This window comes from Bufo bufo, chromosome 2 (assembly GCF_905171765.1).
Source record: "Bufo bufo chromosome 2, aBufBuf1.1, whole genome shotgun sequence".
NCBI lineage: Eukaryota > Metazoa > Chordata > Amphibia > Anura > Bufonidae > Bufo > Bufo bufo.
The window spans coordinates 92,903,789-92,929,307 of NC_053390.1; the positions used below are offsets into that span (position 1 = coordinate 92,903,789).

The 25,519-nt window shown below is 44.7% G+C and overlaps 1 protein-coding gene across 1 annotated transcript in view; it reads left to right on the forward strand.

The window, feature by feature from the left end:
• The window catches only part of ZSWIM6 (zinc finger SWIM-type containing 6), a gene marked incomplete at its 5' end in the record, with an annotated part of 117,866 nt that extends 113,746 nt beyond the window's left edge, over positions 1–4,120 (forward strand). The window contains one exon of the mRNA XM_040421320.1: positions 1,759–4,120. Within this exon, the coding sequence (XP_040277254.1) occupies positions 1,759–2,621 (863 nt within the window). The remainder of the gene's footprint in view (positions 1–1,758) is intronic.
• Positions 4,121–25,519: the final 21,399 nt, after the last annotated feature.

A 25,519-nucleotide genomic window follows, 5' to 3' on the forward strand; every position in this document is an offset into this window, starting at 1 on the left:
GGGCGTGAGCTGCAATACCAAGCACGGCCGCTATACAATGTACAGCCCTGTGCTTCGTGTGATAGGAGGAGGCCACAGGGCCTGTTTGAGTGCAGCAGCCCTTTTTACACAGCTGATTGGCAGGGTTGACGGTAAGCAGACCTCTACCAATCTGATATTGCTGTTGTAGTGCATCTGGTCAACATTTTGGTCCTAGTTGATTAGGATAAAGATTTGGGGGTGGGGGGGGGGGGTTTAGAAAAGAAGAATTAGAAATCGGATGCAAGCTGCTGATTTGTGATCTTTAAAGGTGTTGTTCGGGTGTTCAGATATTGATTACCTACCCTGAGGCTAGGTCATCAATTTTAATCTGTGGGGCGTCTGACTCCCGGCACCACTGCTGATCAGCTGTCTGAAGAAGCCACGGCCTTTTCCTAGGCCAATGACACAAAGTTCATCCGTCACAAGGCCAAGGCGCAGCTCAGTCTCATTCAAGTGACTAGGGCTGAGCTGCAATACAAAAGCACAGCCGCTATACAAAAAGGCCATGGAGCTCACCAGAGTGCCCTGGCCTCCTCAAACAGCTGATTTCTTCCCCCCCCCCCCCCCCCCCCCCCCCCCCCATAGGGTATGGACTACCTTTCCTGAGGATAGGTCATCAATATTAAGCACCCAGACAATCACTTTAAGAAAAGACCTTGTATTTGCTGCTTATCCACATTTTTATGGGAGATATAAGATGGAAGAACTTGGTGGCCATTTTGTAGTGGATTCATTCTATCCTAGGTAAAATGATTAGGCTGTATTATCAATGTTAAAATTAAGTTTCAAAAGTTAATACTATTAGGCTGGGTTCACACAGGCGTTGCAGGAAAAGATGCGGGTGTGTTGTGGGAACATGCATGATTATTTTTTTTTTTCCCCCAGAGAGTGCAAAGCGTTTTGCACGCACGTGAGAAAAATCGGCATGTTTGGTACCCAGACCCGAACCTGGACTTCACAGAAGTTCGGGTTTGGGTTCAGTATTCTGTAAATCTTATTATTTTCCCTTATAACATGGTTAAAGGAAAATAATAGCATTCCTTAATACAGAATGCTTAGTAGAAGGTCAATTGAGGGTTAAAAAATAAAATAAAAATTAACTCGCCTCCTCCAATTGATTTGTGTAGCTGCCAGTCTCCTGTTCTTTCTTCAGGACCTGTCAAAGGACCTGTGGTGTCACTGAGCTCATCACATGGTCCATCACCATGGTGATGCATCATGTGATGTCCCCACAGGTCCTGAAGGGAAAGAACAGGAGAACAGCAGCTACACAATCAATTGGAGGAGGTGAGTTGATTACAAAAAAAAAAAAAAATTTTAACCCTCAATTGACCACCTACTATGCATTCTGTATTAAAGAATGCTATTATTTTCCCTTATAACCATGTTATAAGGGAAAATAATACAGTGAATAGACTCATCTTGGCAACCATGCGTGAAAATCGTGCCGCATGCGATTTTTCACGCAGCCCCATTCACTTCTATGGGGCCTGCATTGCGTGAAAAACGCACAATATAGAGCATGCTGCGATTTTCACGCAACGCACAAGTGATGCGTGAAAATCACCGCTCATGTGTTCAGCCCTATAGAAATGAATGGGTCCGGATTCAGTGCTGGTGCAATGCGTTCATCTCATGCATCGCATCCGCGCGGAATACTCGCCCGTGTGAACCCAGCCTTAAATACCAATGAGAAGACATTTCTTCATTCTCTTCCCCCTTTCTCTTTGTATACAGGTGTTTATGCACTCGACAGCATCATGCAGAGCTGGTTCACCCTCTTCACGCCAACGGAGGCCACCAGCATCGTTGCCACCACAGTGATGTCTAACAGCACCATTGTCCGTTTGCATCTGGACTGCCATCAACAGGAAAAGCTGGCCGGCAGTGCTAGGACGCTTGCGCTCCAGTGTGCTATGAAGGACCCTCAAAACTGTGCCCTGTCAGCACTTACCTTATGTGAAAAGGATCACATAGCTTTTGAGACTGCATACCAAATTGTCCTGGATGCTGCTGCGACTGGCATGAGCTACACCCAGCTTTTTACGATAGCACGGTACATGGAACACCGTGGTTACCCCATGAGGGCGTACAAACTGGCGACCTTGGCCATGACGCATCTTAACCTGAGTTACAACCAGGATACACACCCTGCCATTAATGACGTTTTGTGGGCATGTGCGCTCAGCCACTCTCTTGGGAAAAACGAGTTAGCGGCGATAATACCTCTTGTGGTCACAAGTGTCAAATGTGCAACAGTACTTTCAGACATTTTGCGCAGGTGCACTTTGACCACCCCTGGGATGGTGGGACTTCATGGACGGAGGAACTCTGGCAAGCTTATGTCACTGGACAAATCCCCTTTGAGACAGCTCTTGGATGCCACGATTGGGGCCTATATAAACACAACACATTCGCGGCTCACACACATCAGTCCTCGACACTACAGTGAATTTATAGAGTTTCTTAGCAAGGCCCGAGAGACCTTCTTAATGGCTCACGACGGACACATTCAGTTTACACAGTTCATTGACAACCTAAAACAAATCTACAAAGGAAAAAAGAAACTGATGATGCTGGTCCGTGAGCGCTTTGGTTGACCACGAGTGAATGGGGTGGGGGTGGGGGTGGGGGGGAGAGAAGGTTTGTTTTTACTTGAGCCTGCCTTTTTATCCTTTTTAACTTAAGAAAAAAATTGTCAAAATTACACAAAAAAAGAGCCACACCGGTATTATGTGTATAGGTAAACTGAGTTTGCAAAACTAAATTGTCATGTTGTGAAAGTTTGTGTTTTTATATTTTTTCTTTTTTTTTTTTTTTCCATTTTAAAATATCTTTTATTTCAATTATCTGTGTGTATGAGAGGTTTAAGGTTTGGTTTACACTGAGTATATGTTGTCGAGTGGCAAAAGCCCACATAGCTCTCCTGTTTCTGTATTCGTTCGCAGCCTCAAAGAAAAACGCAAACGGCTTTAAGAGAGACAGAAAATCTTGAAGAAAAAAAAAATACCAAACATAAAAAAAAAAAATCCTTAAACCCTTCGTCCCGTGACAAGTACCTCGAATGGATCCAGCTTTACTCCTCTATATCATTCTTACATTTCAACATACTTAACCACAGAATCCCCAAAAATACAACAATACTAGTAGATATGAGAAAATACGGAAAAAAAATAAAAAATACGAAATAAAAAAATTAAGGCTGACTTTGCAACGCAGTTCATCTAAAAGCATGGCACCACAAGCATGTGGAAACTTAGCGACTGTCAACATACATTCTCAGGGATTATCAAGATAAAAAGAATGAGAGCATTTATTGTACTGTATATATATATTATAGTATATGTCTGAATATTGAAAACAAAGTATAACATTAACTAATTTATAAAGAATATTCTATGTAATGCAAAATACTTGAAGCTGCAGTAGCTTGGTTTGAAACAGACTAAACACGGGAGGAAAACATATCCAAGTGAGACATGGGCCTCGCTTCAGTGTTGGCTTCGGTGGTGATCATTACATGCTGGGCATCTATGCAGAGCCACCTTGATTCACTGCATGGCTGGGCTGATTCTGGTTGGAAAATACTTTTTTTTTTTTTTTTTTTTTTTAGGTTTATTTTTTTTATTTTTTTTTACTCTGGATTTATAAATTCCTAGGAATATTTTACCTTACTATGCGCCTGGTCAGTTGATTTACAAAAAGAACGATATAGCCAGAGCCGCAAGCCTTAGCATTCGTCGTAGAATCTGCCACAAAAAGGGATTTAGGGCGCAGAGAGATCTTCCAAGAGACACTTCAACACACAAATGCATTCAAAACTAGATGTTCATCCATGACGTCTTGGCAGCGAGCTAACAATAAGCTAACCTGTTGTGCACCATTATTATACACGTGTCTGCATAGGTATTTTGACTTTGTGCAGGACAGAAAGTTGTGTAGGTATGACTGTTCAAACGTGTTCAGATTTTTTTTTATTTTTTTGGGCCTCTAGATTTATTCAGACAAAAACAGCCTTCTATCTTGCCTTGTCTTAATGCTTTAAAATAACCAAACTGGAGATCTAACTACCAAACTTGTTCATTATAATTAAAAAAACAAAAAAAACACAAAAAAATACAATTTATTGGTTCCAATATCGTGTCTTTAATTTTAGCCGAATGGTTCCGTATCCTTGTGCTTTCTGAATCCGTTTTTTATTTGAATTTTTTTTTTGTTTTGTTTTTGGTGCAAAAGTTGTCTAGTGTCTCTGGTTCCCTTCATTAGAGAACATGCTTTAGGTATGTTTGTAAGTATTTTTGTTTAGGAAAAAAAAACTTTCATGCTCTTCATTTTATTTATTATACTAGATAAAAAGGTTGTACTTCATCACCCCATGTAAACATGCTCATGAAGTTGAAAGTAATTAAGATTTGATACACTGATATCAATTTATTTATGTAACTAAATCACTGTTTTATAAACTTGTTAATGATCAACAATTTTTTTTTGTTTTTTTTTTTTGTTTTGATTAAAATTAGTTTTTTGAAAGTGGATTCTGTTTCCTTTTTGGTGACCTGAGACTGTGTACTGGTCTTTAAAGGCACACTTATGACTGAGGTGGGCACAATGCTCACCAAGTGATCTTGGCTTCTTCATCAACAGAGTTGTCAAAGTCTTCATGTTGTTGGGATATTAATGTTGGTAAACTCTTACATTGCCTAAATTTTAAACATCTGTACAAAAAAAAAGAACATGGAAATAAAATCTTAGCGGGGTAACCTGGGGATTTAGGTTTATGGACCTATCCTCTAGATAGCTCATCAATATCAGATCAGTGGGGGTCCAAAACCTGGGACCCCAGCCAATCAACTGTTAGAGGCCGGTGCTCCACCAGCGCCACAGCCTCTTCCTAAGCCAGGGATCGGAAACCTTTAGCACTACAGCTGTTGAACTACAACTCCCAGCATGCACACTTGGCTGTTCTTGTAACTCCCATAGAAGTGAAAGGAGGATTCTGGGAGTTGTAGCTTCAGAACAGCTGGCGGTTGCTGATCCTTGTGGGTCATGTGGACTAGTTGCAGCTGAGGCCCATTCAAGTCAATAGGGCTGAGCTGCAATACCGAGCACAGCCGCTCTATGTACAGCGCTGTGGTGAGTGTCGCAGCTCCCTGTAACAGCTGATCGGCGAGGGTGCTGGGACTCTGATCCCCGCCAATGTGATGATGACCTGCCCTGAGGAGAAGTCCTTATCAGTTCCTGGATATCCCCTTTAAGAAGCCCAAGGAATGAAGCCGATTACTACTAGGAGAGTTTGAAGAGGGGTTTTTTTTTTTTTTTTTTATGCATAGGGAAACGGATACTGATCATTTTAATAATCCATTATTAGTGAAATCATACATTTCTACTAGAAAAATAGCTCTAAAGTTGTGCATTAGCAATGCTCCCTGTTCACTTAAACAGGACCTTCACCAAAAATGCAATCGGAAAGCAGTATGTTATAGAGCAGGAGAAGCTGAGCAGATTGATTATTGTTTTTTTGTTTGTTTTTTTTGTCGGAAAAGATTCAGTAAAACTTTATTTTTACATTTATATCTGCAGTCCTGTGAATACTTATCGGTACAGGAGGGAGGTGTTATTAATGATGGATAACTCTTCTATACATTTATACACAATGCTGTCAGTTATCCATCACTGATAACCCCTCCCTCTTGTACCAATAGTTGTGCATTGGTGACAGGTCCTCTAACTGTAGAGACGCGCTCCACACTGACTGCAGCTGCGCTCGCTGCCTCTCCCTCTGTATAAATATGAGAGACCGTGAGAGCAGCAGCAGTCCGTGGGGAGCGCATCTCTACAGTTACCGGAGCGTTGTGAATGCACAAAATGGTCAACTTTATACCTAGATTTTTCTGATCGAAATGCACCATTTCAGGAACTAAAGATTATGAAAAAATTCAGCATCACAGACTTTAAAGTTTAACAGATGTCATTAAAGTTTTTTTTTTTTTTTTTTTTTTTTTTTTTTTTTTTAAGAAATTACATTTGTTCACTTTGGCCTCAAAACAAGCTCTGTGGTCTCCGTCTGGTCTTGTACAGCCTCCCTGCTGATCTTATTGCAATGTCGCATATGAAGGCACAAGATTGATGACCTGAACCATAGGGAAATCTATGCACAGATATCTACAGGTGAAACTCTAAAAATTAGAATATCGTGTAGAAGTCCATTTATTTGAGTAATGAAAATTAAAAGGAATTGCATTAATGCAGCTTAAAATAAGAATTTTGTGAAAAGGTTCAATATTCTAGGCTCAAAGTGTCACACACTAGTCAGCTAATTAATCCATACCCCCTGAGCAAAGGGTACCTCAAAATTGTGACTTTGGGGTTTCATAAACTGTAAGCCATAATCATCCAAATTATAACAAATAAAGGCTTGAAATATCTCGCTCTGCATGTAATGAGTCTATCTCATATATTAGTTTCACCTTTTAAGTTGCATTACTGAAATAAACTTTGCACGATATTCAAATTTTTCGAGTTTCACGTGTGTATGTGTGTATATAATATAAACAGACAGACAGCACTCCAGGTAAAAAGCAATGGTGTTTATTCACCCATGTGGATGGCAACGTTTCAGCTCATACTTCAAGCTTGAAAAATGCTCTTGTATGAGCTGAAACGTTGCCCTCCACATGGGTGAATAAACACCATTGCTTTTTACCTGGAGTGCTGTCCGTTTTTCATTATTCATATGGGGTAAGCAGCTACATCCCTGGACTTAGCACCCACATTGCTTTTTTCCGCCATCATTGTTTTTTTTTTGTTTTTTTTTTTATATATATATATCAAAGTTCCTTCCTAAGGCCTATGCTACATGAGAACATATTTGTACTATGATCATGCCACCAAATATTGAGCAGTTTGGTTTGAAGGATTTGCCTAGGATATCTAAGGGGGAAAAAAAGCATCACTGTTTGGTCCATGGGCGGTTGCTGTATTTCCAGGTGCAATTTCTGGGGAAGGAGTGGGGTCTTTATCCACGGTCAGCTTCCCTTTTTTCTTTTTTCCTCTCATCATGGAACCAAAGTAGCAAGGTCACACTACTGAAAGTCTCCAGTGTGACATACGCTGTCACATCTGTGTGAGGAAAAAGAAATGAGCAGGAATAGACCATGGGGAGTATAATGGGTTAAGCAGGTTTATCATGCAATAGGTAGCATGCCTTTAAGGTTGAAGCCATAATGGTGCCCTTTCAGGTGTGATTGCCGTATATCTTGGGTTCTTTTCACTTTTGTACAGAGCGGATGTTTGAGCGGAGCCAGAGGATGCTTATGAAGGGGAAATGACTGTAAATGAAGAATAATGCTGTTGCTGGAAAGATCTAATGAGAGGTTTGCTTACATTGTCTAAACTGCACTTGTATTAATGTGAAGTGCCAGCCTGGTCTGCTGACCTCATTGTCTTCTGTATATGATGGCAACTTGTATTGTGCATTTCTGGATTGGAAGTGGCCTTATCAGATAGTCTTAATAGTAACTTTTCATTGTTCTTAAACAACACTATTATGTAGCTATGACATGGCTGAAATGCTTGAACATGGATCCCATTTTCCTAATCCACAAATTTGATAAAATTGTCCAGAGTGCACATGGCTGTAAGGTTAGGTAATGGTTAGGTACGGATGCGTTCAGTGAAACTCGCACTATTTTGCAATTGCGTTCAGTTTTTTCTGCGTGGGTGCAATGCGTTTTGATGTTTTTCATGCGGGTGATAGAAAAGTGAAGGTTTACAAACAACATCTCTTAGCAACCATCAGTGAAAACGCATAGCATCCACACTTGCTTCCGGATGCAATGCTTTTTTCACTGAAGCCCCATTTGCTTCTGGGGGGCCAGGGCTGCGTGAAAAACGCAGAATATAGAACATGCTGCATTTTTCACGCAAGGCAGAACTGATGTGTGAAAAAAACAGACCCCTTGAAATGAATGGGTCAGGATTCGGTGCCGGTGCTATGCGTTCACGTCACGCATTGCACGCGTGTGGAAAACTCGCTTGTGTGAAAGGGGCCTAACAGAGGCCATTAAGTCTACAGACTTCCTAAGGCCACGTTCACTCCTCTGGTAACCTCATCCGGTAGGCTATTGTGGCATAGACTATAATTGGATCCGGACGCTTTCAAGTGCTAGGTTTCAGTTTTTGTCTGGCCCAAAACTGGCACCCATGCCAGAAAGCAACTGGATCCCATTTTAGTCTCTGGGGTCCGGTGGTGAATGGCCATATCTGGCAGGTTGTCTGATGAGGTTACTGGATATGTGAACGTAGCCTTAGAAGTGAATAGGGCTGAGCGCGATACCAAGCACAGCCGCTATACAATGTACAGCACTGTGCTTGGTGAGCAGGGAGAAGACGGCAGCGCTCACAGGAGAGCCGCTGCCTTCTCAAACAGCTGATCAGTGAAGGTCTCGGGTATCGGACCCCCTATTAATTCTCTGTATCCAAGGGCTCATGCACCCGAGCGTGTGCCACCCATTAGTGTCCCCATGTGGCTGGCGCAGATGGATGCAGACCCATTCGCACCACAAAAAAAAAATGAACAAATTCAATATTTTTTTTATTAGTGCGGAGGCTACAGAGTGCGTCCATGGGGTTCTGTTCCGCATTGCACCGTCCAGATTGCGGACACATTCAATTGAATGGGTCCGCATCTATGATGCAGTACACAGACGGCTGGTGCGTGTAGAGTCGTGGCCAAAAGTTTTGAGAATTACATAAATATTGGAAAAGCTGCTGCTTAAGTTTTTATAATAGCAATTTGCATATACTCCAGAATGTTATGAAGAGTGATCAGATGAATTGCATAGTCCTTCTTTCCCATGAAAATTAACTTGATCCCAAAAAAAAACTTTCCACTGCATTTCATTGCTGTCATTAAAGGACCTGCTGAGATCATTTCAGTAATCGTCTTGTTAACTCAGGTGAGAATGTTGATGAGCACAAGGCTGGAGATCATTGTCAGGCTGATTGGGTTAAAATGGCAGACTTGACATGTTAAAAGGAGGGTGATGCTTGAAATCATTGTTTTTCCATTGTTAACCATGGTGACCTGTAAAGAAACATGTGTAGCCATCATTGCGTTGCATAAAAATGGCTTCACAGGCAAGGATATTGTGGCTACTAAGATTGCACCTCAATCAACAATTTATAGGATCATCAAGAACTTCAAGGAAAGAGGTTCAATTCTTGTTAAGAAGGCTTCAGGGCGTCCAAGAAAGTCCAGCAAGCGCCAGGATCGTCTCCTAAAGAGGATTCAGCTGCGGGATAGGAGTGCCACCAGTGCAGAGCTTGCTCAGGATTGGCAGCAGGCAGGTGTGAGCGCATCTGCACGCACAGTGAGGCGAAGACTTTTGGAAGATGGCCTGGTGTCAAGAAGGGCAGCAAAGAAGCCACTTCTCTCCAAAAAAAATATCAGGGACAGATTGATCTTCTGCAGAAAGTATGGTGAATGGACTGCTGAGGACTGGGGCAAAGTCATATTCTCCGATGAAGCCTCTTTCCGATTGGTGCATCTGGAAAAAGGCTTTTTCGGAGAAGAAAAGGTGAGTGCTACCATCAGTCCTGTGTCATGCCAACAGTAAAGCATCCTGAGACCATTCATGTGTGGGGTTGCTTCTCATCCAAGGGAGTGGGCTCACTCACACTTTTGCCCAAAAACACAGAATGGTACCAAAACACCCTCCAACAGCAACTTCTTCCAACAATCCAACAACAGTTTGGTGAAGAACAATGCATTTTCCAGCACGATGGAGCACCATGCCATAAGGCAAAAGTGATAACTAAGTGGCTCGGGGACCAAAACATTGACATTTTGGGTCCATGGCCTGGAAACTCCCCAGATCTTAATCCCATTGAGAACTTGTGGTCAATCCTCAAGAGGCGGGTAGACAAACAAAAACCCACTAATTCTGACAAACTCCAAGAAGTGATTATGAAAGAATGGGTTGCTATCAGTCAGGAATTGGCCCAGAAGTTGATTGAGAGCATGCCCAGTCGAATTGCAGAGGGCCTGAAAAAGAAGGGCCAACACTGCAAATACTGACTCTTTGCATAAATGTCATGTAATTGTCGATAAAAGCCTTTGAAACGTATGAAGTGCGTGTAATTATATTTCACTACATCACAGAAACAACTGAAACAAAGATCTAAAAGCAGTTTAGCAGCGAACTTTGTGAAAACTAATTTGTGTCATTCTCAAAACTTTTGCCCACGACTATATTGCGGATCCACTGATTGCTGGCAGCAATACTGGCCCGGCCGGCACACTTTCGTGTGCATGAGCCCTTGGATATATCAGAGAATTAAAAGGGTGTCCGAGATTTAAATACTGATCGTGGGGGTCCGATTCCTGGGACCTTCACTGATCAGCTGTTTGAGAAGGCAGCCTTCTCCCTGCTCGCCAAGCACAGCACCGTACATTGTATAGCAGATGTGCTTGGTATTCTCAGCCCTATTCACTTCTACGGGGCTGAGCATAGGCCATGTGACCGATTTAACGCGTTGTCACATTCCTAGGGAAAGCCGACAGAGGGCCGCGGTGCTACAACGAATGCCGCTGCCTTCTCAAACAGCTGATCGGCGGGGCATCTGACCCCCACTGATAGGATGCTGATGACCTATCAAGTATTTGTCTTGAAAAACACCTTCAACTTTCTACTGTCATGAGCGCTTAGTATGTTGACAATTCTATGATGAAAGGCCTGTTCTATCACCCTAAGGGGTTGGTTTTATACTTTGGATGACTTATGAAAATTTACTGAGCACCCCCTTGTATATCCTCCTGTTTCTTGACTGTGACGATAGCAGGCCTCCATTTTTAGTTTTGTATACAGGAGGTTCAGAAAGTGTGTGTGCTCTTGTCTAGATTAGTCAAACCATGCTACTGAATTCCTCCATATTCATTATTGATGGGCTATTGACCATCTTAATGAGCATTGTATCCTTGCCAGTGAAGTGACTGCCATAGTATAGGAAGCATCTATGTCTGCATATTGTGAACAATCCCAAAATAATGGAGTAGATGCTAAAGAAGGCCAAAAAGAAAAATACAGATTTATTCACCAGAAGTGATCCTTAGACAAATATATATTTTTCTTCTAATGCTCAACAGTTTGTAGTCTATAACTAAGGACTAATGCCATTTGCCAAACATGAGTGCAAGACGGATCATCTATTATTAGATTTGCTTTAGTTCAGTATAACATTGGCATAAGCAGAAAAAACTTTAGAAGCTTTTTATTATAGCTTTTAGTTCACTAATACATGTCTACTGCATGTAGTTAGATTTTATATCAGGACATGGAGGCTCCTATTGCTATCTCTCTCTTTACTGAAAATCATAGCAGCAAAGAAAAAACATTGAATACAGAAAAAAAGAATTATGGCAACAAGCCCACCCTCTCCGTCCCAGTATGTGTATGTGTATAATATATAAATATATATATATAAAAATGGTGGCTCCAGAGGAGAGGTACGGGTGCACGTCTCAAGGGGAATGGACTTGAAACCCCAATTAATATGTCCAGAAAAAAGAGCGGCACTCCAGTAGGTAAAAGCAAGTGAACCCTTTATTCACCCAGGTGGTGCAACGTTTCGGCTCCAAACATGAGCCTTCCTCAAGCAAGAATACAACTCAAATGGTGGCAATTATATAGGAAAATACAAATCATGTGATCACATATCACCCAGTGGGTGTGTTTACAAATCATGACAACAATATAAGATAAATACATATAGTGTCACATAGTACATTGAAAAAATACAAATCGTTAATAAAAAGCATGATCATGCGTGCTGAATTATCAGAATAGTGCAAAGTATATATAGATCAGTTACATTAAACTTGGTCAAATGATGTGTCCACACTGATTGTACATAAGTGTAAATAATAAAAGGGGAGGAGCAAGGAAGTGGTATCGCAGACATACCCGATCAGCAGGGAGGCTCATTCAGCGCCACTGTGTTGGCGTTGTAGACATCACTATGCGCAGGCGTGGCACAGCACCAATAGCAGACGTTAGACATGCGGGAGACGCTATGCGTCATCAGAGCTGGCCGTCACTCAGACGTCATTCCCGTCAGCCACGATGTATCTCCCCATGCGCATGTTCAGTAGAGAGCTCAGCTGAAAGCGCCATTTTGGTAATTGGAGACTTGCCCATGGATCATCACTCTGTATAGCGCATCCAACCTGAAACAAAATCGGGCATAGGTGGTTTGAAAAAGGCACAAAGCTCCGCTAATATCAGGGTGCCTACATGCCCAACCCAGGCAGAAAGTCCACCGCAACCACGGAATCCGTAGTATCTGCAGGGGTCTCGCCGAGGATTCCAAACCACCATCTAACCCGAGAGGGATCTCCTCTTAAAGGTACACAGATGCTGCAGAGTGTAAATGGCCCAACACATAATACTAAAGAAATTAGAAAAAATGACATCAGCGGTGCTGTAATGCCGCTGAAACCAATACCACGGTGCCTGCCATACCTAGCAAAAATAAAACTAAAGGATGCCATAATGTAAAAAAAAACAAAATGCATAATATAATTGAGTAGCCCCCTCCTGTGGTATGCTGCGTACACACCATCCGTGTATTCCATCCCCCGCGGTGCTGAGTGTGAGTGATCTAAAAGAGGAAAAAGATAAATTTTTTAGAATAGGAACAAATTGAGCTGTATAACTCTCTAGGTGTGTACACAATTGGCGAAACGACACCCAGCTAGACACAGGGGGCAAACCAACTCTATAAAACATCCCCAAAATTATACTCAATATTTAGACCGTTGGGTTTCAAGTTGTCCAATTTATGGATCCAGCTGAGTTCTCTACGCTTGAGTATCCTGGACCTGTCACCACCTCGTCTGGGCTGAGGTATGTGATCAAGGATCCAGCACCTCAAATCACCTTCTTTATGTTTGGCCTCAGTGAAATGCTTAGATACCGGCAAATTCAGCCGTTTTTTTCGTATACTGAGGCGATTATTATTGAGGCGAGTCTTCAGTTCAGTTGTTGTCTCGCCCACATAAAGCAAATTACATGGGCAAGATAGAACATAGATGACATGGTTAGAATCACAGGTCAAATGAAATGGAATACTGTAGGATGCGCCAGTGCTAGGGTGTACAAAATTCCTCCCTTTGCGAATGTATCTGCAGTTGACGCAATTCAGACAGGGAAAACAACCCAGGCCGGACTGCGTCAACTTAGTTTGTCTCAAGGATCCCTTGGAACCAATGTCGGCCTTGACCAACTGATCCCGCAAATTTCTGGATCGACGATACGATGATAATGGTGGGCATGAAAATTCAGGAATATCTTTGAAGCATGTACCCAGCAGACCCCAGTGTTTATTGAGGATCCTATTTATTGAGGGGCTGAGTTCAGTATATACTGAGACAAACAGAATCCTGGCCCTGTTGTGGACAGTTCTCAGTTTCGTCAGTAACTCAGTCCTATCAAGAGTGCGAACCCTATCCATGTGCTCCCTCAATAATCGTTTAGGGTAACCCCTGTCTTGGAACTTAATGGCCATGGAATCTAGGGTCGCATCAAGTTTACCCTCATCTGACACAACGCGTTTGACGCAGAGAAATTGGGAGAAGGGCAACGACTGGATCATTCTCCTAGGGTGTGAGCTGTTATAACACAAAAAACTATTGGTGTCAGTAGGTTTTGTGTACAGCTCGGTATGCAGCACACCCTCATTGAGCATCACTTGGGTGTCCAAAAACTGAATCTCAGTTTTGGAATAAATGAGGGTGAACTGTAGATCCGAGTCATGGCTATTCAAAAAGCCATGAAAATTGACCAGATCAGTCTCAGAACCTGTCCATATGAGGAAGATGTCGTCGATGTATCTCCACCACCTCAGCACATGGCTGAAGTGGTGGGACAGATAGATGACATCCTCCTCATAGCACCGCATGAAAATATTTGCGTACGTGGGGGCCACGTGAGACCCCATGGCCACACCACGTTCTTGCAAATAAAATACGTCCATAAAGAGAAAATAGTTGTAGTGTAACACAATCCTGAGCAAATCAATAATGAATTCAGAGGCATGAGGAGTATAGGCTGATGTCCTCAACATTTTCTCCACGGCTCTGATGCCCCTTTCATGTACAATTGATGTGTATAGGGAGGTCACATCAAATGATGCGAGTAACACTGAGGACACCTGTGTCAGATCAACACCCTAAAGTTTAACCAAAAAATCAGATGTGTCTTGTATATAAGAAGATCCCCCTACGGAAAATTCTCGTAGGACTTTGTCTAAAAAGACAGCTATGCCGCTGAAGATAAAATCAGACCCCCAGACAATTGGTCGTCCTGGGGGAATCGATGAGGGTCTTGTGAATCTTGGGCAGCACATAAATCACCGGAGTGACTGGATGTGCTACCTCAAGAAATTCACAAAGACCCCCATCGATAATACCAGTAGCCATAGCTTCCCTGAGACATCGGCTGATGATATCCGCTATCATGAATTTGGGGTCAGAATCTAAAATCCTATATACCTGTGGGTCACCCAGTTGTCGCATGATTTCCTGTACATATTTGGTGGTGTCCATTACCACGACCCGCCCCCTTTGTCACCCGGTTTGAGAGTGAGGATGGGGTCGGATTTAAGAGACTCCAAGGCTTCAATCTCAGTGGTAGTCAGATTGGGGTGTCTGAAGTCCCGGTTTCCCTGAAAGGAAGACCTGAGCTCAGAAATCCCGTCTGACAGCACTGATATAAGCATCGACTGATGGCTCATTAACAATTTGTATAAAGTTACTCTTTTGAAATAAGTTGAGGGATCCCAGAGTGAAATCACTCATCTGGGGTCTCGCAACTGCATTCTTTTTGTGAAACCATATTTTCAACTTAATACGACGGAAAAAAGAAAATAAATTAGATTCTAATTCAAACCAATTCACTGGTGCACTGGGACAAAATGAAAATCCCTTGGACAGGACACTCACTTGAGTTTGGGTCAGTTCCTGGGAGGATAAATTGACAACAGTCACTTCTTCCTCCCCGTTTTCTGGACATTATATATATATATATATATATATATATATATATATATATATATATATATATAGTTTCTTTTTCCTTTCCTGCCCTGTGGCTTTTTTGGCACAGGGCTTTTTTGGCTCAGTTCTGCGCCCTGTGTGTCTCTTAACCCCTCCTGTCCCGGTGGTGTTCCCCGGTCGCTGGGAGGATTATTGCTGCCGCTTTCATTGTTCCTGGCATGGTGGTTTTTGCTTCTACTGTGTCCTACCTGTTTCCCGATCTTCTGGGAACCACGCCTCCTCCTTCTATATCGCTGGCGCCATTTTGCGCGCTTAGCTGACCTGCCGTCTTGCCCCCGGGATTTCGCGAAATCACACGAGATCTCGCGGGGCTGAGTTGGTTTTTCATTCCCGGTGCGGAAGTTATCGCGGAAGTTTGTCTGCAGTCTCCTCCGGCCCTGCAGACTAATTCTGACGTTCACAAGCTGTTTTTCTTCCCTACTGTACCCCAACATTCGGGTAGGAGTTTCTGGGGGTCCATCTTACGAATTTATATAAACCCCTTACTTTATTTAGCTTTTCCTCTGCGGGGTGACTTACCCCAAACTTAGGAATCATGTCTCGCCAGCCCTCAAGTTCTGCATCCCCCCCTGCAATACCCTCACAGGACCTTGCTCCCACAGGCCAAATGTCCCCAGCCCATATAAGGGCTATGGTGCCCGCTGCCTCAGAGGCACAAACCCTTGCTTTACAGCAATCCATTTCAAATGCCATAATGACGGCTATGGGCTCTATGTCCTCCGTCCTCACGCATTCAATCTCCCAAGTCCTCGTTGCCCAGCCCCATACCGCGCACCAGGGTGTAAATTCAACACCGCTACCAGCCCCTTCTGCCTCCAGAACCCACATGACTGATGGCTTTGCTCCATCAATTGAGAACGCGCTTGGATCGCGTAAGAGAGCCTGTCCGCGCCAGGCAGAACGTGCGCGAGGATGGAAGTCGGCCGGATCACAGCCCGAGCCAGAGTCAGACTCCGATGGGGAGTCCGAGGAAGAGGCGCAGTTACACTCTGCATGGATCAGAGGAAGATATGATTGATATTACGGTAGACCAGACTTTACAGGGCGATCCCTCCCCAAGCTTGCCACCTACAGGCGCCTACCCAGGTTTAGCATCAGGATCGGCCGTTTCCCTTACGGATCCGGCAGGGGAACCGATGTTTGACCCTGATTCACTACATCACCCCTGGTCCTCGGAATGGCTCCCAGCCACACATGTGGCGCAATATATGGAGGCCATGATGCGCAAGCCTCTCAACAAGGAGTTTGCTACGGGCGGAATGCCCTCGGCCTCTTATTCCGCAAAAAGTTTGCGAGACACCGGTGGTGGACCCGAAAATGGTCCAGTTTTTGACAAAAACGGGATTCAATCCCCGCAAGGGTCTAGACTCCGCCCTCAGGGCGTGTCAGGATAAAATCCTAGACATCACGGGGTCCCTGGCAAAAATATTTGACATGGCCGAATCGGCTAGAGCGGCCGGTAAACAAGTGGACCCTGAGGAGCTCAGTGGCTGGATCCAAAGGGCCATCTGTCTAAACGGTAACACCAATGCGTCGCTCGCCATAGAAAGGCGGAAGGCGATATTAATGAAAATTGAGCCCAAGCTGGCCAACTTGGCACTATCAGAAGCAGGCAAGGATGCCCAAGGGCTCCTATTTGGGGACTCCTTTATTAAGGAGCTAGGGAAGTACGTGGGTGCCTTCACGGCCCTCGACAAGGCGCAGTCATCTATGCGGAAGGTTTTTCCAAACCGTTTCTCCGCCAGGGCAGGCAGTTCCAGGGGCCGTCTGTCCGGCCGATCCTCCATCCATAGCCGAGGAACGGGTAGAGGCTCCTTTGCTTACCGGGCATCATTACAAGAACCGCACCACCAACCCGCATTCTTCCCATCTCGAGGCGGTCCAGGACGATCCAGAGGATTCCGAGGACATCCTAGCGCCAGGAGGCCATATGGTAAGGCACCATCTTCCTCTACTTTCTTCAGTCACTTGCATAGGGGGCAGACGCCGTTTCTTTTCCCATGCGTGGACAAGGGTCACCTCCGACCCATGGGTTTTGTCCACGGTCTGTGGGTTCGAGATAGATCTAGTGGCCAACCCTGTGGGTCTGCCTCCTCCACACCCCATGGCGTTGTCCGGCCCAGCACGTGCACTCGTCCACAGGGAACTAACAGAGCTTTACCAGAAAGGGGCGATAGAACCAGCAACATCTTCGTAGTCCAGAAGAAAGGAGGCCAGATGCGCCCTGTCATCAATCTAAAAACGTTGAACACGTTTGTCCAATATCGCCACTTCAAGATGGAGGGCATACATCTCCTGAGGGACATGCTCCTTCCAGGAGATTGGATGGCCAAAATAGACCTAAAGGATGCCTACCTGACGGTCCCTGTGGCACCCAGTTCCAGAGATTTACTAAGTTTTCAATGGAACGATCAAATTTGGAGGTTCACTCGTCTCCCGTTTAGCCTCTCTTCCGCCCCGTGGTGTTTCACCAAACTGATGCATCCGGTAGTGGCTTGGCTTCGCAGCCGGGGAGTGCCTGTTCATGGCCCACAGTCCGTCCAATCTTCAGGAACATCTAATGATGTCCGCGGCACTCATTTCCAGCCTGGGATTCATCATCAACCAAGAAAAGTCTTGCCTGACCCCCTCCACTTCCATGGAGTTTTTGGGTTTCACCATAGACTCCGTCGCTCAGACTCTCAGCCTTCCTCAGTCGAAGGTCCGGGATATTCGGAAAGAGCTGAAACATTCCCTGACTTTGCCTCAGGTGTCCCTGAGACACTTAGCTTGGATAATCGGTCTCTTGGCCTCGTCCATTCAGGCCATTTTTCCGGCACCGCTTGACTACCGAGCGCTACAACGCCTCAAGATCGCGCACCTGCGAGCAGGAGCGTCTTATGCCGACACCCTCGCCTTGGACGTGGAGACCAGACACTAGTTGAGGTGGTGGATCCACAACCTTTTGGTATGGAATGGCAGGGCCATCTTCGGACCCCAGCCGAACCTCATTATCGAGTCAGATGCCAGTCTTCACTGCTGGGGAGCGCATTGCAATGGCGTCTCCACCGGAGGCCCTTGGTCTCGGGACGAATCTCGTCTCCACATCAATTCCCTGGAGCTTCTAGCGGGTTCTTTGGCGATACGCAGTTTCATCAACGGCACAGTCAGAGCCTGTATCAGACTCCGTATGGACAATGTGTCGGCGGTTCGATACGTCAATTGCATGTGCGGCACGCGCTCCTCCGTACTGACACACCTAGCGAAAGACTTCTGGGATCATTGTTTGGCCAGGGACATCATGGTGGTCGCGTAATATCTTCCGGGCCTCCACAATATTCCAGCAGACTGCAGTTCAAGTTTCATGACCGACTTCAGCGATTGGAAATTAGATGTCACAATTTTTTCTGCCGTTTCATCTCGATGGGGCCCTTTCTCCATCGACCTCTTCGTGTCGAGGTTGAACGCACATCTACCCAGATTTTTCAGCTGGCGGCCGGACCCGGAGGTGGAAGTGGTGGACGCTTTCCTCCAACAGTGGTCGGAGCCCATCATGTATGCGTTCCCGCCCTTCGCGCTGATTCCGAGGGTTCTTCTACAGGTTCGACGTCAATCTGCCGAACTGGTTCTGATCCTACCTTTCTGGAGGTCCCAGTCTTGGTTTCCCCATCTGTTAGAACTACTCGTCGACTAGCCGGTCCTCTTACCCGCTCACCCTTACCTTCTCAGAGGGCCAGCCGGTCAGCTTCACCCGTTGCTTTTAGAAGGAGTCTTGCATCTCCTCGCTTGCAGGGTGTCGGGGGTCCCTGGGACGTCTCAGGTGTTTCGGAGACGACTAGGTTCTTACTGGAGAGTGCATTGGACCCTGGGACCAGACGAGCCTATCGAGCAGCCTGGGATTCCTGGCCTCGTTGGTGCCGCTCTCGGGATTTGGATCCCGTTGAGGCGCCTGTAACTGCTATACTATCTTTCCTGTCGTCTTTGTTCAACGAGGGCAAGGCGTACCGCACCGCACCGCACCATCAACCTTTACAGATCTGCAATCTCTTCCAGGCATGGTGGGTTTGATGGGTGCCCAGCTGGACAGCACCCTCTGGTCTGTAGATTACTCCGAGGCTCTCGACTCTCCCGCCCACCGAGACCTCGTTTTTCTACGACTTGGGACGTATCTACTGTCCTAAACTTCTTCATTAACTGGCCATCTAATGGACAATTGTCGTTACGACAGTTGTCCGCGAAGCTAGTCACCTTATTATGCCTGATCTCTTGCAAAAGAGTGTCAGATGTGCGGGCCTTAGACCATGACGCCCGCTCGTTTACTCCGGAGGGAGTTACGTTCAAAATCTCCCGGCGTACAAAAACCAACATACGTTCTGTATCTTATCCGTTTTTCCCCTCTTCACCGCAGTTGTGTCCAGTGGCTTGTCTGCAGGAATACGAATCGCACACAAACAGTTTGCGTCCTTCGAATTCCCCTCATCTGTTAATTTCATTCCGCAGGCCTTTTTTCTCTGTGGCCAGCGTTACGCTCTCTCGGTGGGTTAAATGGATCTTGTCCGTAGCAGGTATTGATGCTTCTATTTTCAATTCGGAGCGCGTCTGCCACTTCCATGACCGTTTCCGGAGCTCGGTTGGAGGCTGTCATGAAGTTGGCAGATTGGTCTAGGGTGTCCACTTTCCGGGAATTTTATTTTCGGCCACCATCTCATGCTTTTTCTTCTGTGGTGGCTCAACTTTAAACTTGCAATCGGAGCCTCCGTGTCCTGACATAAAATTTCCTGATTTTTCCTATTCCATGATGTAAAGTCATTATTTTATGAAGGACACAGAGGTGAGTATTGCTCCACCCTTTTTGCTGCCCTCCCTGTTTTGTCAGTAGATTTTGTTTGATACGCTGTATATTGCCTCAGTTAGATTGGATTTCTGTTTTTGAACAGTGACTGTTTTTTATATGCATTATGGTGATCCCTGTCGAATTTCTCAATACTTTTTTTATCCAACATTTCTCCATAGGTTGAAGACGTCAAGCCTTGGGGAGCATGCTCCGCCTATTCAATGCAGAGGTCGTTCTCGAGTTTGTCGTTCCGGTTAGGAGAAGTTACCAAAGAAGTTTTCCGGTCGTTCCGGTTTGTTGTTTTCGCCAGGAAGATTCAGTTCGGATGCTGGCAGTACACAAAGAAAGAGGAGGATCCCAGTGGGAAGAATAAATATATATATATATATATATATATATATATATATATATACATACACACACTGCTCAAAAAAATAAAGGGAACACAAAAATTAAAAAATGGATATCAAATTTTTCAACCCATGGAGGTCTGGATTTGGAGTCACACTCAAAATTAAAGTGGAAAAACACACTACAGGCTGATCCAACTTTGATGTAATGTCCTTAAAACAAGTCAAAATGAGGCTCAGTAGTGTGTGTGGCCTCCACGTGCCTGTATGACCTCCCTACAACGCCTGTGCATGCTCCTGATGAGGTCACGGACGGTCTCCTGAGGGATCTCCTCCCAGACCTGGACTAAAGCATCTGCCAACTCCTGGACAGTCTGTGGTGCAACGTGACGTTGGTGGATAGAGCGAGACATGATGTCCCAGATGTGCTCAATTGGATTCAGGTCTGGGGAACGGGCGGGCCAGTCCATAGCATCAATGCCTTTGTCTTGCAGGAACTGCTGACACACTCCAGCTACATGAGGTCTAGCATTGTCTTGCATTAGGAGGAACCCAGGGCCAACCGCACCAGCATATGGTCTCACAAGGGGTCTGTGGATCTCATCTTGGTACCTAATGGCAGTCAGGCTACCTCTGGCAAGCACATGGAGGGCTGTGCGGCCCTCCAAAGAAATGCCACCCCACACCATTACTGACTCAATGCCAAACCGGTCATGCTGGAGGATGTTGCAGGCAGCAGAACGTTCTCCACGGAATCTCCAGACTCTGTCACGTCTGTCACATGTGCTCAGTGTGTACCTGCTTTCATCTGTGAAGAGCACAGGGCGCAAGTGGCGAATTTGCCAATCTTGGTGTTCTCTGGCAAATGCCAAACGTCCTGCACGGTGTTGGGCTGTAAACACAACCCCCATCTGTGGACGTCGGGCCCTCATATCACCCTCATGGAGTCTGTTTCTGACCGTTTGAGCAGACACATGCACATTTGTGGCTTGCTGGAGGTCATTTTGCAGGGCTCTGGCAGTGCTCCTCCTGTTCCTCCTTGCACAAAGGCGGAGGTAGCGGTCCTGCTGCTGGGTTGTTGCCCTCCTACGGCCTCCTCCACGTCTCCTGATGTACTGGCCTGTCTCCTGGTAGCGCCTCCATGCTCTGGACACTACGCTGACAGACACAGCAAACCTTCTTGCCGCAGCTCGCATTGATGTGCCATCCTGGATAAGCTGCACTACCTGAGCACTACCTGAGCCACTCCGTCTCATGCTACCACTAGAGTGAAAGCACCGCCAGCATTCAAAAGTGACCAAAACATCAGCCAGGAAACATAGGAACTGAGAAGTGTCTGTGGTCACCACCTGCAGAACCACTCCTTTATTGGGGGTGTCTTGCTAATTGCCTATAATTTCCACCTGTTGTCTATCCCATTTGCACAACAGCATGTGAAATTGATTGTCACTCAGTGTTGCTTCCTAAGTGGACAGTTTGATTTCACAGAAGTGTGATTGACTTGGAGTTACATTGTGTTGTTTAAGTGTTCCCTTTATTTTTTTGAGCAGTGTATACACTCACCTAAAGAATTATTAGGAACACCATACTAATACGGTGTTGGACCCCCTTTTGCCTTCAGAACTGCCTTAATTCTACGTGGCATTGATTCAACAAGGTACTGATAGCATTCTTTAGAAATGTTGGCCCATATTGATAGGATAGCATCTTGCAGTTGATGGAGATTTGAGGGATGCACATCCAGGGCACGAAGCTCCCGTTCCACCACATCCCAAAGATGCTCTATTGGGTTGAGATCTGGTGACTGTGGGGGCCATTTTAGTACAGTGAACTCATTGTCATGTTCAAGAAACCAATTTGAAATGATTCGAGCTTTGTGACATGGTGCATTATCCTGCTGGAAGTAGCCATCAGAGGATGGATATATGTTCTCATTCTGTTTACGCCAAATTCGGACTCTACCATTTGAATGTCTCAACAGAAATCGAGACTCATCAGACCAGGCAACATTTTTCCAGTCTTCAACAGTCCAATTTTGGTGAGCTCGTGCAAATTGTAGCCTCTTTTTCCTATTTGTAGTGGAGATGAGTGGTACCCGGTGGGGTCTTCTGCTGTTGTAGCCCATCCGCCTCAAGGTTGTGCGTGTTGTGGCTTCACAAATGCTTTGCTGCATACCTCGGTTGTAACGAGTGGTTATTTCAGTAAACGTTGCTCTTCTATCAGCTTGAATCAGTCGGCCCATTCTCCTCTGACCTCTAGCATCCACAAGGCATTTTTGCCCACAGGACTGCCGCATACTGGATGTTTTTCCCTTTTCGCAACATTCTTTGTAAACCCTAGAAATGGTTGTGCGTGAAAATCCCAGTACCTGAGCAGATTGTGAAATACTCAGACCGGCCTGTCTGGCACCAACAACCATGCCACGCTCAAAATTGCTTAAATCACCTTTCTTTCCCATTCTGACATTCAGTTTGGAGTTCAGGTGATTGTCTTGACCAGGACCACACCCCTAAATGCATTGAAGCAACTGCCATGTGATTGGTTGACTAGATAATTGCATTAATGAGAAATAGAACAGGTGTTCCTAATAATTCTTTAGGTGAGTGTATATATATATATATATATATATATATACATACATACACACTGGGACTGAGGGGGTGGGCTTGTTGCCATGGTTCTTTTTTTTGTATTCAATGATTTTTCTTTGCTGCTATGATTTTCAGTAAAGAGAGAGATAGCAATACTCGCCTCCGTGTCCTTCATAAAATCATGACTTTACGTCATGGAATAGGAAAATCATGAAATTGTCTTTCATGGTTCTAATTGTGCATTTGATCAGGATAATATAGGTCATATTCTTTGCTGCTCAGGTTACTCCCAGATATGCTCAAGGCACAGCGCCAAATCTTCAAGCAAAATCTATGTTCAGCTTTGGAAGTCTAGAATATGCTGCCCGATTTATGAAAAGAGCCTCTGCTGCTCCATTCAGTTAGTTTGTAGACCATGTATATGGAATATTGTCCTGTGTAGATAGGATATGATGTCAACTGAAACCTAATTTTCCATATTCTCAAAAACCAACCAGACCAGTAAAGAAGCTTAATAAAATAGAGATGAAAGCAGCACTCCAATTACAAGGCGTGCTGTCTTCATCTCCCATTTTAGTGATACTTTGGTCCACAGTCTCTTGGTATTTCAACTGTCCACAGCCAAAATTATTTTTCTATTATCCTGTGCTCTTGTCTTCTTTGAAACTTGTCAAGATGTACTCATGTCTTGGAATAATAAGCATGGAGTAGGTTTCCACAATTTCCAACCCCCAGGTGGGTTCTGTGTTTTTTTTTTTTTCTTGACTGAAATTGAGGCAAAAAACTGCCACATGCAAATGTTAGTGCAATGTATGTGCCATGTGATTTGCCACTTGGAAGCTTTAGACATTGACTCGTGGGGTAGCACAGGGGTCAGTATTAGGCCCTATTCTCTTCAATATATTTATTAATGATCTTGTAGAAGGCTTGCACATTAAAATATAAATTTTTGCAGATGACACTAAACTGTGTAAAGTAATTAACACTGAAGAGAATAATATACTGCTACAGAGGGATCTGAATAGATTGGAGGCTGTGACAGATGAGGTTTAACACTGACAAATGTAAAGTTATGCACATGGGAAGGAATAATGCAAGTCACCCGTACATACTAAATGGTAAAACACTGGGTAACACTGACATGGAAAAGGACCTAGGAATTTTAGTGAACAGCAAACTAAGCTGTAGAAAACAGTGTCATGCAGCTGCTGCCAAGGCCAATAAGATATTGGGTTGCATCAAAAGAGGCATAGATGCCCGTGATGAGAGCATAGTCCTACCAACTTTACAAATCACTAGTCAGACCACACATGGAGTACTGTGTACAGTTCTGGGCTCCTGTGAACAAGGCAGACCTAGAGCTGGAGAGGGTTCAGAGGGCAACTAAAGTAATAACTGGAATGGAGGGACTACAGTACCCTTAAAGATTATTAAAATTAGGGTTATTCACTTTAGAAAAAAGACTGAGGGGAGATCTAATTACTATGTATAAATATATCAGGTACATGTCAGTACAGAGATCTCTCCCATCATCTATTTATCCCCAGGACTGTGACTGTGACTAGAGGACGTCCTCTGCATCTGGAGGAAAGAAGGTTTGTACACAAACACAGAAGAGGATTCTTTACGGTAAGAGCAGTGAGACTATGGAACTCTCTGCCTGAGGAGGTGGTGATGGTGAGTTCACTAAAAGAGTTCAAGATGGGCCTGGATGTATTTCTGGAGTATAATAATATTACAGGCTATAGCTACTAGAGAGAGGGGTCGTTGATCCAGGGAGTTAATCTTTTTCTCCTAAAGTGGGGAAAATTGGCTTCTACCTGACAGTTTTTTTTTGCCTTCCTCTGGGTCAACTTGCAGGATAACAGGCTGAACTGGATGGACAGATGTCTTTTTTAAGCCTTATAAACTACACTGAACAAAAATATAAACGCAACACTTTCGGTTTTGCTCCCATTTTGCATGAGCTGAACTCAAAGATCTGGAACATTTTCTACATACACAAAAGACCCATTACTCTCAAATATTGTTCACAAATCTAAGGCCCTTAATGCACACGGCTGTTGTTTTGGTCCGCATCCGAGCCGCAGTTTTGGCGGCTCGGATGCGGACCCATTCACATCAATGGGGCCGCAAAAGATGCGGACAGCACTCAGTGTGCTGTCCGCATCCGTTGCTCCGTTCCGTGGTCCAAAAAATATATATAACCTGTCCTATTCTTGTCCGTGCTTTGCGGACAAGAATAGGGAGTTATATTAAAGGCTGTCCGTGCCGTTCCGCAAATTGGGGAATGCACACGGATGCCATCCTTGTTTTGCGGACCGCAAAACACACAACGGTCGTGTGCATGTAGCCTAAATCTGTGTTAGTGAGCACTTCTCCTTTGCAAAGATAATCCATCCCACCTCACAGGTGTGGCATATCAAGGTGCTGATTAGACAGCATGAATATTGCACAGGTGTGCCTTAGACTGGGCACAATAAAAGGCCACTCTGAAATGTGCAGTTTGATCACACAGCACAATGCCACAGATGTCACAAAGTTTGAGGGAGCGTGCAATTGGCATGCTGACTGCAGGAATGTCTACCAGAGCTGTTGCCCGTGCAATGAATGTTCATTTCTCTACCAT